We start from the raw sequence: 12,579 nt of genomic DNA, 5'->3' as shown, positions 1-12,579 counted from the left end.
AAGGTAAAAATTATAGTGAAACCCATGAATAGTATCAAAAAGTGTAATAAAACCTATAAATAATAGCAAAAATAAGCTGAATAATAAAATAAGTTGATTTTCATTTCAAAATTTAAATGAAAGTGGGCCTTTTTTTGTTTTTTAGCTTGAGCTTTTTCTTTTTCTTTCTTAAGTCAAAGATTGATCGTTTTAAAATGTCATGAATCAAGATATGAGTCAGGCCCCCTAATTAATGGTAGGTTGGGCTAGCATAATTTGGGAGAAGATGGGCTTTTAATTTTTTTGGGGCTTCCAAGTCATGGATCAACCCTTAAGCACATCTTAGACCCTGACGGAGCCCAACAAAAAGCTAGCTGCCCAAAATCTTTAGTTCAACTTTGTGAAAAGCACGCATCCATTCAGCATCTTGTGTGTAAGGATTGTTGCGGACTTGCGGGTAAAATCAAGCCCACAAACTAATTTCGCTTGCATTCTATTCTTTAGCCCTCATTTCTTGCATCATATTGTATTGAAACTGGGATTAAGAGTAACTACTAACTAGTCTCATATTGTTGTCAAGAGAACTGCAATTCAATTGACACCTCTTGACATTTCTAATAGAAATGTCCAAGGCTTAAATCTCCCACATCTTTCAACTATCGAGTATATATATACATATTGAAAACAAAAACAAAAAAAATTCCTTAATATTGAAAATTGCCTCAAGCCAATGGTCGAGTACTAGTCACTACAACGACCAGAATGGGGAGAATATATGTTACACCACGATTTTGTACCACACAAGTGATATATAATAATCCAAATTTGCTGAACTAGTAATTCATATATTTTTATTTTTTTCAATTCATATAATAATAACGAACGACTTTGTTTATATAGAAAATAAAAACATTTTTTTCGAATGGTTGCACCTCAAAGCGTTTTGGGGAATACCAGCTAGCTCTGGCTCAATTGTTGTTTTTGTTTATATAATGGGTTGTGTTAACGGGCACCGTACGGTGCCCATTAAGTACACCTTTTTCTGGAAAAAATTGTGTCATCTTTCTCAATTTATGTTACCTTTTCAGTTTACAAGTGCTATTTTAGGATTTTTTTACTTTTTCTAACAAATATTTTTTGTTTTTTTCTGCCCTTAACCAGCACCGCTAATTATGGCATCATTCTCTCTCAAGTCTCAACCCAATATGTAGGGCTTTCTAGTTTGTATTCCCAGGATAACTTTAATAATGGGAAGAAGATAAAGATGATCTTGTTTGGGACCAGTTAATCATCCTGGAAAAAGACAACTCTAGAATGAGCAGTAAATGTGCAACACGGCAGCAGCATGTAGAGCCAGCCGCCCCATCTCTAGTCAATCTCATTCACCAACTGTAAGGTTCTGTGCTCCCTGTTGTACTGTACCCAGTTGGATTAGGATTAGCTAGCTCTCTTTTTCTTGTACACAAACTTCGACCTTTGGATTTCCTAAATATCTCCTCCAATTAAAATTGGTAATTTAAGTATAATAGATTGCTAATTCAAGGTCCCAAAATCAAACATGCACAGAAGATTAAAAAAAAGATAAGAGTATCTCTGACACTCCAATGGACACATCGATCGATCATTGGCTTGCCCTCCCAAGTAATCATTGTATGCATCAATGGTTCTTTCATCTTTGTTTGTATTCCCAGAGACAGAAATAACCACCCATTCGCTGGTTTTTTTTTGTTTTTTTTGTTTTTGATAAAAGGGAGAGTATTATTTGATTATATATATAAGAGTTTATACAACAACATGCAGTTCAAGCTTTAGAGGACATAGTCTACTAGTTCTAAGATTTTCCATATCCCATACAAAAGTTACATATACAAAAGCGGAATAGATATCGTAGGTTTTCAAAAAACAATGTTGTTGGTTTCTCCTCTTTGCTAAAGCATCTGCGCAGCCATTAGCTTCATAGAAGATGTGGCACACTTGGATGGTCCAGCTGCATTCCATAAGGTGCCTGAAATCCATAAAGTTCGCTGGGTTTTTTTATTAAGCACCCTTTGCTGGTTATTTTGCACTAAATTATTTACTTTGCCCTAATAAGTTGCGGGAATATACACGAAAATTTTAGATCAGTGATTATGAGATGCAAAAATAAAAAGAAATATATGTTTTAAAAAAATCATGCAAGGTAATATTTTTGTGGTTCAACAATTTTTCTATATGCACGAAATTGCAATGATTTCACTATTTACATGAAAAAAAATATAAGATGCGATAATACAATTTTTCTCTTTCAACACAACACACCAAATCTTAATTTGAAACAACGATATTTTTATTCCGTACAAAATATTCACAATGGACTAAAAATGGACCAAAAATTTTGGGCCTAGCAACCTAAGCCCTTGCTTCATGGACTAAATTTCAAAAAATCTCCTGTTAAAAACACAACCATACTCTCTTATAGCCCAACATAAGTAACTAGCCTAGTTTCTCAAAAAAAAAAAAAAAAAAAAAAAGTAACTAGCCTCATGGACGTACGTGTCATGCATATGTTTATAAATATCGCATACAAACATGTTTAGATTCCATTGTATAATACTTTTTTTTTGTTCAAATAATTAACTGTCTCAATATGATTTTTTTATTTGAAAAAGTTTTGTTATAATTATAACTATTAATAAATATACGGGTTATGGAATTAGCTATATATTCAAAATATTTTTTTCAACTTGACTATTTTACCCATTAATTTTTTTGTTTGTTTCAATATATCTTATAATAATTTGTAAGAATACTTTTTGTCACTAACTTTTATTTTTAGAAAATATTTAACTAAGCAATATGATAGTTTTGAAAATAGTGATGAAAAATGGATATTGGATACCAAAACATTCTATTCCAATTATACGAGTAGATAATCCTACGTCGAAAAAAAACATGGACTTAGCATTATACTAATGTCTATTGTGCATTTTAATAAATTATCATTTTTATTAAAAAAAAAATCCAATATCAAATTAAACAATGCAAACTTGCATTGAACATAATATTAGATTACATAATATATCCTCAACTCGGATCCAAAGAGTAAGAAACATAGAGTTAGGATAACTCCAATTCAATACAGACAAATCTAGTAATCAGCTAAGCTAATCCAAGTCCATGTGCAAAAAGAAAGCCTAAAACTAGTAAGCAGTTTATTTATTGTTATATTTAGGTTAAGTTTACTGGATGAATTCCCATTGCGCCTTTGAATTAGTGAATAATTTCTGATAGGTTTGATAATTTATGCTGATCGGTATTAATAATTGAGGATCGTTCATTAATTTTATTTTATTTCAAATATGAGCTATGCTAATTATAAAGCTTATCAACAAAGCAAATTTCATGTTAACACTTTTTTATATTCCTATTAAATAAGTTTAAACTTGTTTATGAGTTACTTGATTAATTTGTTTGTTATAATATATATTATAAACTATGACTAAAATTTGTATCTCTTCACAAATTCTGTGTTTATAATTAATAAATAAATTAAAATATAAATTATATTATGGATTTAACTAAATAAAATTATTTTCATTCATGAATACATACAAATTAGATTCACCAAACTTGTTAAAATGTATATATATATTTTTTTTCAAAATGAACTATATATATTAGTAATAAATAACAAATAATAATTTAATACCTTATGAATTCATTTTACAAACTTAACCCTATCAAGTCTTTATATATAAAAATAAATTTATACTCATGGAGTTTTTTTCCCCCTTCATCATGAATACATTATTTTGAATTTAGCTTATTTAGTAGTTGAGCCTAAGTCTGCACTTGATCTTGACTCTTTTGTTACATAAATAAACATAAACAATTTTTTTTATCTAATCGAATCCAAATTGTTCATAAAAGAGTTTAATTCATTCACAACCTGCAAAGAATTATTTGCTGCCCAAATTTCCAAATTTCAACTTTTTCATTTCTGCATATTAGTTCTAACACGAAAAGTGGCTATAACTTTGTTAATCCATCAAAAAGAAATCCTATAAATATTATTAATGTCAACCTTCATGCGTGAAGCAATGACTTTTAAGTTACCACTAAACCAACTAACCAAAATACCTGCAATTTGTAGATTGGATCTAATAGTAATATGCAATTGCAATCTCTTATAATTCTTTTTCTGGTTTTTCTTTATAAAATCTGTTTCAAATTCCCTTTTCATAAATTCACTAAACCTGTTGATGATAATATTTTCTTCTTTCTCTTTGGTCTTTAGTCTTTACTACCTTAAGGCAAGGCCTCCAATCTCCATATAACCTTCTTTTTCTGATCTTGGCTTTTTGAAGCCTCGAACTTCTTGATGGCATGATTAGGTACTTCGATGTATTTAAGGTACAAAAGATTAATTATATAATAATTATTGTCACGAAATTAACGACAAGATTGCAGCAGTAAAGATACATATATATAGTTCGAAGTCCAATGCTAGTTCGTTGCCTGACAGTAAATAAATTTCTTAGTATAATAATATATAACATTGTTATTCATGTTGGGATTATTATCAAGTCTTGAGAATCTAATCTAACTTGTAATTCGATAACAGTCCAACCTAATGAATAATAGTATAATGTATTAATATTTAAGTCGATGCTTCTCTCTCACGTGAAGTCTGTTTAATTTCCTCGAGACTGAGATAGTTGGTATCAATATTTTAAAAGCTTAATTACAGCTACAGACCCTAAATTGATAAAAATTTCATGTTAATATCAAACTGCTACATAAAGATAATACATAAAATGTTCCTTCTAATCAAAGCATCTAATAATTAGTTAATGCTGCGGATCCACCGGTTTGAGCATCTGCATTTTTTTTTTTTTTTTTTTTTTGGTTTGTGTGAAAAACACTAAGCATCTTTGTTAATCCATTTGATTTCGTATAAGAGTTCCGTTAATGGGTATTTTTAAGATAATTTTTTATAAACTTTTAAAGGAAAGTTTTGACTCGACTTTTATGAAAAATAAAAAAACTTATTAAAATATTAATAATTTTTTTTCTATAAAAAAATTTATTAATAAATGCATCTGTCAACAAGTTTTGTAATAAATGGATGGAAAAGAAAAAGAAGTATCGAAAAGACATTGTAAAAGTTAATAAAAAGGAAACAAGTCACGTTGACCCATTACATGCATGCAATATAATAACACAAGTCACCACTCACAAACAACTAATCATCATAAAATTCACATCTTTTAGGGCCTAAACAGCTGTGTTTAATGGGTCTAAACTCACTAAAAGAATGTAAAAAAAAAAATAGTCACACTTCAGATCGAAACAACTCAACAAGTGTGATATGAGTCAGCAGTCAGCACACATTGCTCACACTATAATTAGTAATTTACAGCAACCTTTGGTGTCCCAATTACCCCCCCCCCCCCCCCCCCCCAAAAAAAAAAAAAAAAAAAAAACGAAACCAACAAAGAGATCATCCCTTTATAAAAATATCAAAACTCAACCTTTCTGAGAGTTCATCAAACCCATGATCTAAACCCCTACATTTCATGATTAGGGCACGTGACACCTAACCATGTCTAAATCACAAACACATGACTGATCACACAAATAACACAGGGCGGGGATACGAAGGCAGTGAAAGAGACGTTTCGAACTCACCCATGTGATTCCATCAGAAACCCCAGATCCACCATTTTCCAACACCCAGCTATTTAACGTGAAAAAGGTGAAGTGTAAAAATTAATTAAGAAAACACAACCCACCCACTTGCCTAATTAATCACCACGGAAACTGGTGGCCCGTTCCTTCCTCGGCCAACCTCTTGTGCGCATGGACCACCAACAAAGTAACTTTTGATTTCCCCCCACAACGTGGGTATATTAGTTGTCTTGTTGTGTCTACTTATAACTATATAGGGTTAGTATGAATTTGTGGGTTTTAGTTAGCTCAATTGATAAAAATGTTGATAATTGTATAGAAAATTTAGAGTTTAATCTCCACTTATACAAAAAATTAATTAGTATCTTAGTTTGGTGATAAAAAATTATTATCAGAAGTAAACGCCATAAGTTGAAACTCTCTCAAAAATTTTAAAAAAAGTTAATATGAATATAACACATTTATTTATCGTGATATGATTAGTTGACTCTAACACAACTTGTTTATTAAATAAGTTGTATGATAATACATGATTCGCTTAACTTATTTAATAAATGAGTCATGTTATGGTCAATACACAACTTAACACGAGTACATGACGGATCTAATAAATTTTTCAAAATAAATTGGTAGATTTGAAATTCAATTAAATGGGTCAAATGGCTCAAATGAGCTTCATGGGTCAAACTTGGAATGGCTTGTTTATTTAACGAATCTATTAGTATAGATCTGAATTTGATACGAACTTATTAAACTTAAACCTTAACCTATTGGGTCATGTCAAATATTTTCATCCTACCTTTTTTTTTTTTTTTTTTTTGGGTTTCATTAACTTTTCAAAACCACCCAATAAGTTTTTGAATTCAATAATATTGTTGAGCCACATTAACCTAAAGTCTTAGATTTTAATGAACTTTTGTTAGTTTTTAATGCGGGAGGAAGCTTTTAAAGCCTCCTTCAAAAGCCTATTCTTTTGAGTACCAGACCATTTATTGGATGTAAATAGTCCTACAGTTGTATGCATGGTTACCAAACATTCAGTAGATACATAATTAAACGAAAGAAAATTCAAAATTTCCCTTAGCATGGCCCAAATTTACTCATTGGAAATTTTAAAGTTAAGTTTCGGAATAATAAGTTTAGTAACCCAACTTTTATTATGATAGGTAGATAATAAAAGTAGCATTAGTAATTTAGTACAGGTAAAAAGGAAAAGGCCAAAAAAAAAAGTATGGGTCAATCTACCTCTCAAAACCATTATAAGAAGTACCCATTCGAGTCCCTTCCAAACTTTGCTCTCAAATCCATCTCTCTCTCTCTCTCTCTCAACACTATAGACAGATGATGTAGCAATCAACAATGGGTAGGAGAACAGAGAGACCCTCCAAATCCCACACCCTCCCACCTTCACCATCCCACTCATTCTCATCCTCTTCCTCCTCAGACTTCGAGTTCACCATCTCTCTCTCCCCACGCAGATCCTCCACCACTCTCTGTCCAGCCGACGAGCTCTTCTACAAAGGCCAACTCTTACCTCTCCACACCTCTCCTCGCCTCTCCATGGTCCGTACTCTCCTCTTAGCTTCCTCAAGCACCTCTTCCTCCTCAGACACCACCACCACCGCCTCTCGTGACTCCACAGGTAGCTCCAACGACTCTCACTCTTCCTTCAACAGCGACCTCTTATTGCTGGCCGAGTGTGACTCATCGAGACCCAGCTCAGTCACTGAGGACGACGAGTTCAAACGCCTTCACAACCCTAACACCCAGATCAAGAAACCCAAGTATTTCTCATTGTCAAGATTCTCATCTGTGTTCAAAAAAGATCCAAAGACACGTGACCCAGATACTGTATCCGGTTCATCAGTGAAAAGAACGAGCTCTACAGCCAAAGAGGTTATACGAAAGTATTTGAAGAAAGTGAAGCCTTTGTATGAAAAACTCTCCCAAAAACAACAACAGCAACAACAAAAAATGGGAGGAGGAGGAGGAGGAGGAGGACTTGTTACGACGAGTTCTACAACGGCGAGAACTGTGTCTTTGTTAGCTGCGAAAGAACACAGTGATAAGATCAGTACGAGGAAAGAAAGTGTTAGTGGATTAATCTCTCAATCTTTTTCGGGGAATTTGAGGTACCCACGTAGGAAAAGCTGTGTTTCGAGCTGTCCATCTTCGATGAGGTCCTCACCGAGCCATTCGGGTGTGCTTAGTCGAACCGGGTTCATGGGTACGAGTACGGGTACGAGTACAGGGACGAGTAAGGTTGGAGGAATGTATAACAGCGACACGTCGTCGATGGAGGAGTTACAGAGTGCAATTCAAGGTGCAATTGCTCATTGCAAGAACTCCATGATTCAGAACAAGACCATGGTCAGTAATGAGATTTGAAATTTGAGATATGAATCAAAATTAACTGATTATATTTAGCAGTAATTTTTAGTTTCCTAAGATTTTTTTTTTTTTTGAATCTAGCTTTGTGTGTTGTCACTTTTGTTGCTATTATGCAATAAGTAAAAAGGTTAAGAAAAAGTATTTGACTTTTTTTTTTTTTCCTTCCTAACGTGAAGTAAAAAGCTACATGTGATGTGATCTGTGTAACATTCGTATTGTATCAATGTATCAATGTATTAATGGGAAAATCTAGTTTGGAATCCAAGCCTTTGGAACTTGAAATCCTCATCAGATTTGATGATTCTTATAAGATTTTTTGGATACCGTTTTTTACTAAAAACTAAAAATATTGTAAAAAAATAATAGATACCTTTTATTATTAAAAACTAAAAATATTGTAAAAAAAAAATTTTAATATGTAAATAGTATAGGACTCAATTTTAAAGATGATTTTACTAAATTCTGTACTTGTGGGTTCTCTGAACTGTGCACAAGACCCACAGAAATTAAACACAAACACGCAACGCCCACTGAAACTATCCAAACTAAGTCTTAGTTTGACTGTTTGAAAACAACAATTCAACTTTTCATCTTTTTCCTTTTTTCTTTTTTTTCTCATATGTTTAAATTTTGAGAAATGTTAACGGATCTTCTTACGACAATAGTTAATAACTCATTTAAATAAAATTTTTATGAAAAAAAAAAAACAATTTATATTTTGATAAATTTTTTTATTTTTTATAAAAATAATATCAAATTTTTCTTAAAATAAATTATTAATCATCAACAGGAGGACGTTGCATTTGCTTTTACGCCATAGTTATGTACATTTGTCGTTTTTCTGAAACGTAAACCTGCTTGCCGAAATGGCTACCACGAGGTGTTTTTTGGCTGTCACTACTTTCAAGATGACTTTTTACGTTGATAATTCATAGAGTACTCCTATGTTTTTGTTTTACTCATTGATGTGGATTTTGAATTTCTGACTTTGTAGTAAAAAGAAAGAAGAAGTATTTTGTTTTCCGTGGAATCATCCAAGTGCTTTTGAATTAATGAAGCATCAGTCAGCTTTCCCCATCGGATAAGACGGCGACACATTTTATTTATTGAGTGAGGGCAGTGCTACGAAGTTTCATTTACGACATTTTCAAAATTTTCAATTATGAGTAATAAATATTTTTAGAATTTCAACGCTCTTTGTTAAACGCGTGAAGACACATCGACAATTTTTCTAGTAATTCATTTTCCTATGAGCTTATTCATGTTTGACTGTGTAAAATCCAAATAAATTTTCATATGATATGATAGATCTGGATCCACAAATATAATTACCTAATAAGTACTATTCGTACGGGCAATGGTTGGTAAAGCCGTAAAGGGTGGGACTGGGTTTTATATGTTCCTGATAATATTAACTGGGAAAAAGAAAAAAAAACAGAGAGCACTATCAATTTTATTTACTTGTAATTTTGGAAAATTAATCGAAAAATATTAAATATTACACTTGGACCACATTCTTTTCTTGATAGAAAATCCATATGATTGTATCAATAGCATAGGCTAGATGATGTAAATTCTTGCTTGTGAGAACAACCTTCCTGGCAAGTTGCAACAATTACATTTTTCATAGTTAGTTTTCTTTTCTATAAGTGAGTAAAAGGAGGATTGGGTCCTTAAGTCTAATCTCACAAATGAGAGTGGAATGCCATTAGAGCATATTGGGTTTCATTTGTGTGTGTATGTGTGTTTTTTTTCCTTGGTATATTTTAAGTGGAATGAGGATTCAAACACTTTATATCTCCATTTCAGACACAAAAAGGAAGTAATTGATATAGAGCTTAAAGATTTAAAACCACAAAATTCTCACACATGCTTTTGTTTGAACTTTGAAGTATCTCAGATTTTGAAATAGGGATTCAAACACTTGATATCTCTATTTCATACACAAAAAGGTAGCAATTGATATAGAGCTTATAAATTTAAAACCACAAAATTCTCACACATGCTTTTGTTTGAACTTAGAAGTATCTCATATTCTCAAATTCGAACGATAACTGAATGGTTGTATATCATCATAAATGTATATATAGTTGTTACAAACACACGCAAATTCACACATAATTTTATAACACATATGAGAAGTAACTTATGATTAGACATTCCCCTCCCCCCAACAAAAAAGGAAAAAAATGCAAAACTGACCCTCTAATTTTCACATTTTTTTTTTCAATCCTCTAACTTTCAATTTTGTCAATTCAATAATTCATTTTGCAAGACACACTGACAATTTTTCTAGTAATTCATTTTCCTATGAGCTTAATTCATGTTTGACTGAGTAAAATCCAAATAAATTTTCATATGAAATGATAGATTTGGCTCCACAAATATAATTACCTAATAATTACAATTCGTACGGTCAATGGTTGGTAAAGGGTGCGACTGGTTTTATATGTTTCTAATAATATTAACTAGGAAAAAAAAAAAAAAAAGACACAGAAAGCACTACAATTTTATTTGCTTGTAATTTTGGAAAATTAATCGAAAAATATTAAATATTACACTTGGACCACATTCTTTTCTTGATAGAAAATCCATATGATTGTATCAATAGCATAGGCTAGATGATGTAAATTCTTGCTAGTGAGCACAACCTTCCTGGCAAGTTGCAACAATTACATTTTTCATAGTTAGTTTTCTTTTCTATAAGTGAGTAAAAGGATTGGGTCCTTAAGTCTAATCTCACAAATGAGAGTGGAATGCCATTAGAGCATATTGGGTTTCATTTGTGTGTATGTGTGTTTTTTTTCCTTGGTATGTTTTAAGTGGAATGAGGATTCAAACACTTTATATCTCCATTTCAGGCACAAAAAGGAAGCAATTGATATACAGCTTAAAGATTTAAAATCACAAAATTCTCACACATACTTTTGTTTGAACTTTGAAGTATCTCAGATTTTGGAATAGGAATTCAAACACTTGATATCTTCATTTCATATACAAAAAAGTAGCAATTGATATAGAGTTTACAAATTTAAAACCACAAAATTCTCACATATGCTCTTGTTTGAACTTTGAAGTATCTCATATTCTCAAATTCTAACGATAACTGAATGGTTGTATATCATCATAAATGTATATATAGTTGTTACAAACACACGCAAATTCACATCTAATTTTATAACACATTTGAGGGACTTATGATTAGACATTCCCCTCCAAAAAAAAAAAAAAAAAAAAAGAACTTATGATAGAACTTATGATTAGGTATTTAAATTATATTATTTATATATGGGACCAGAATTTGATAAAAAGTGGAACTATTGTGTATTGAAATTATGTGTGAAATTTTGGCTTGTTCCTTGGGTTTTCCATACAAATAAACATAGTAGATACATGCATGATTGTACGGTCTTATGATTTGTGAGACGTGAACTTCACGCGCAATTTGGATGCATGAATTTGGCAAATGGCAATTATTGGTGAAGAAGGAAAGAGAGAAGAGATAACGATGGGGTAACCAACTATAGTACGGCCAAGTGCATGATTGTATGAAGCAATCAGGACCATACATTTGTATTTGTTCTTTCGCTGCTCCCTTTTAAATTAGCCAATGTCAATTCAAAGAATAAAGTTTCTCTCCAATTTAGTTTGAAGATAAACTTTTCAAACTTCTTATATATCATTTTTTGTGTGAATTTTAAAAATTTAATCGTTGAATTTCATATTCCTTATGTTCTTAACATATATATCAAATTTCGTTCAAATTGGATATTAATTACTATTCAATTAATAAACTTATTTTTTATACGCAATTTTAAATCATAAAATTTGAAATTTTAACATTTGTTTGATGAGATAGCAATTGATCTTTAATTTTCTTGAAATTTTACATGCATAAAAAATATAATAAAAACATGCAATCTAACAGTTAGATTTTCAAAATTCACACTCAATATAAAAATATATGAGGAGTTTGTAGAATTTCTTTTCAAACTAATTTGGAGAGAAACTTTGTTCCGGTTCAAAAAATCAGAATGGATACTAACAAATCGTAGTCACCAGAGTTTTTGTTTTTGCTTTTATTTTTTATTTTTTTGAGAAACTAGTCACCATAGTGATTCAAAAATTTTAGAATCTAACTCGTTTTTCTCAGTGGTCCGAAGAGATGGCGAAACTATAAGGTCTTCGACTCCTCGTGGTGGACAAGTCATAGTCACTAGAGTTTTTCTTTTTTTAGAAACTAGTCACCAGAGTGATTTGGAGATTTTAGAATCTAACTCATTTTTCATAGTGATCCCAAGAGATGGAGAAATTATAAGGTCTTCGTAGTGGACAAATCATAGTCACCAAAGTTTTTTTTTTTTTGTGGAGAAACTAGTCACCAGAGTGATTTGTAGATTTTAGAATCTAACTCGTTTTCTCAGTGGTCCCAAGAGATGAAAAAATTATGAGATCTTCGTGGTGAACAAGTGACGTGGTTCACCATTTCACTAAAAAACTCTCATCTATTTAAAATTGCTGAGTTAGAAAAAAAAAAAT

The 12,579-nt window shown here is 31.5% G+C and overlaps 1 protein-coding gene across 1 annotated transcript; it reads left to right on the top strand.

The window, feature by feature from the left end:
- Positions 1 to 6,932: 6,932 nt before the first annotated feature.
- Positions 6,933 to 9,298, top strand: LOC126689366 (probable membrane-associated kinase regulator 1). Its single transcript, XM_050384539.1, has 2 exons — positions 6,933 to 8,019; positions 9,035 to 9,298. The coding sequence occupies exons 1-2, from the start codon at positions 7,009 to 7,011 to the stop codon at positions 9,035 to 9,037; spliced, it is 1,014 nt and encodes a 337-aa protein (XP_050240496.1). The 5' UTR covers positions 6,933 to 7,008; the 3' UTR covers positions 9,038 to 9,298.
- The last annotated feature ends 3,281 nt before the right edge of the window (positions 9,299 to 12,579 follow it).

The sequence above is a fragment of the Quercus robur genome, chromosome 6, assembly GCF_932294415.1.
Source record: "Quercus robur chromosome 6, dhQueRobu3.1, whole genome shotgun sequence".
NCBI lineage: Eukaryota > Viridiplantae > Streptophyta > Magnoliopsida > Fagales > Fagaceae > Quercus > Quercus robur.
The sequence above is the reverse complement of the archived record's forward strand: the minus strand, read 5'-3'. Positions and strand labels throughout refer to the sequence as shown.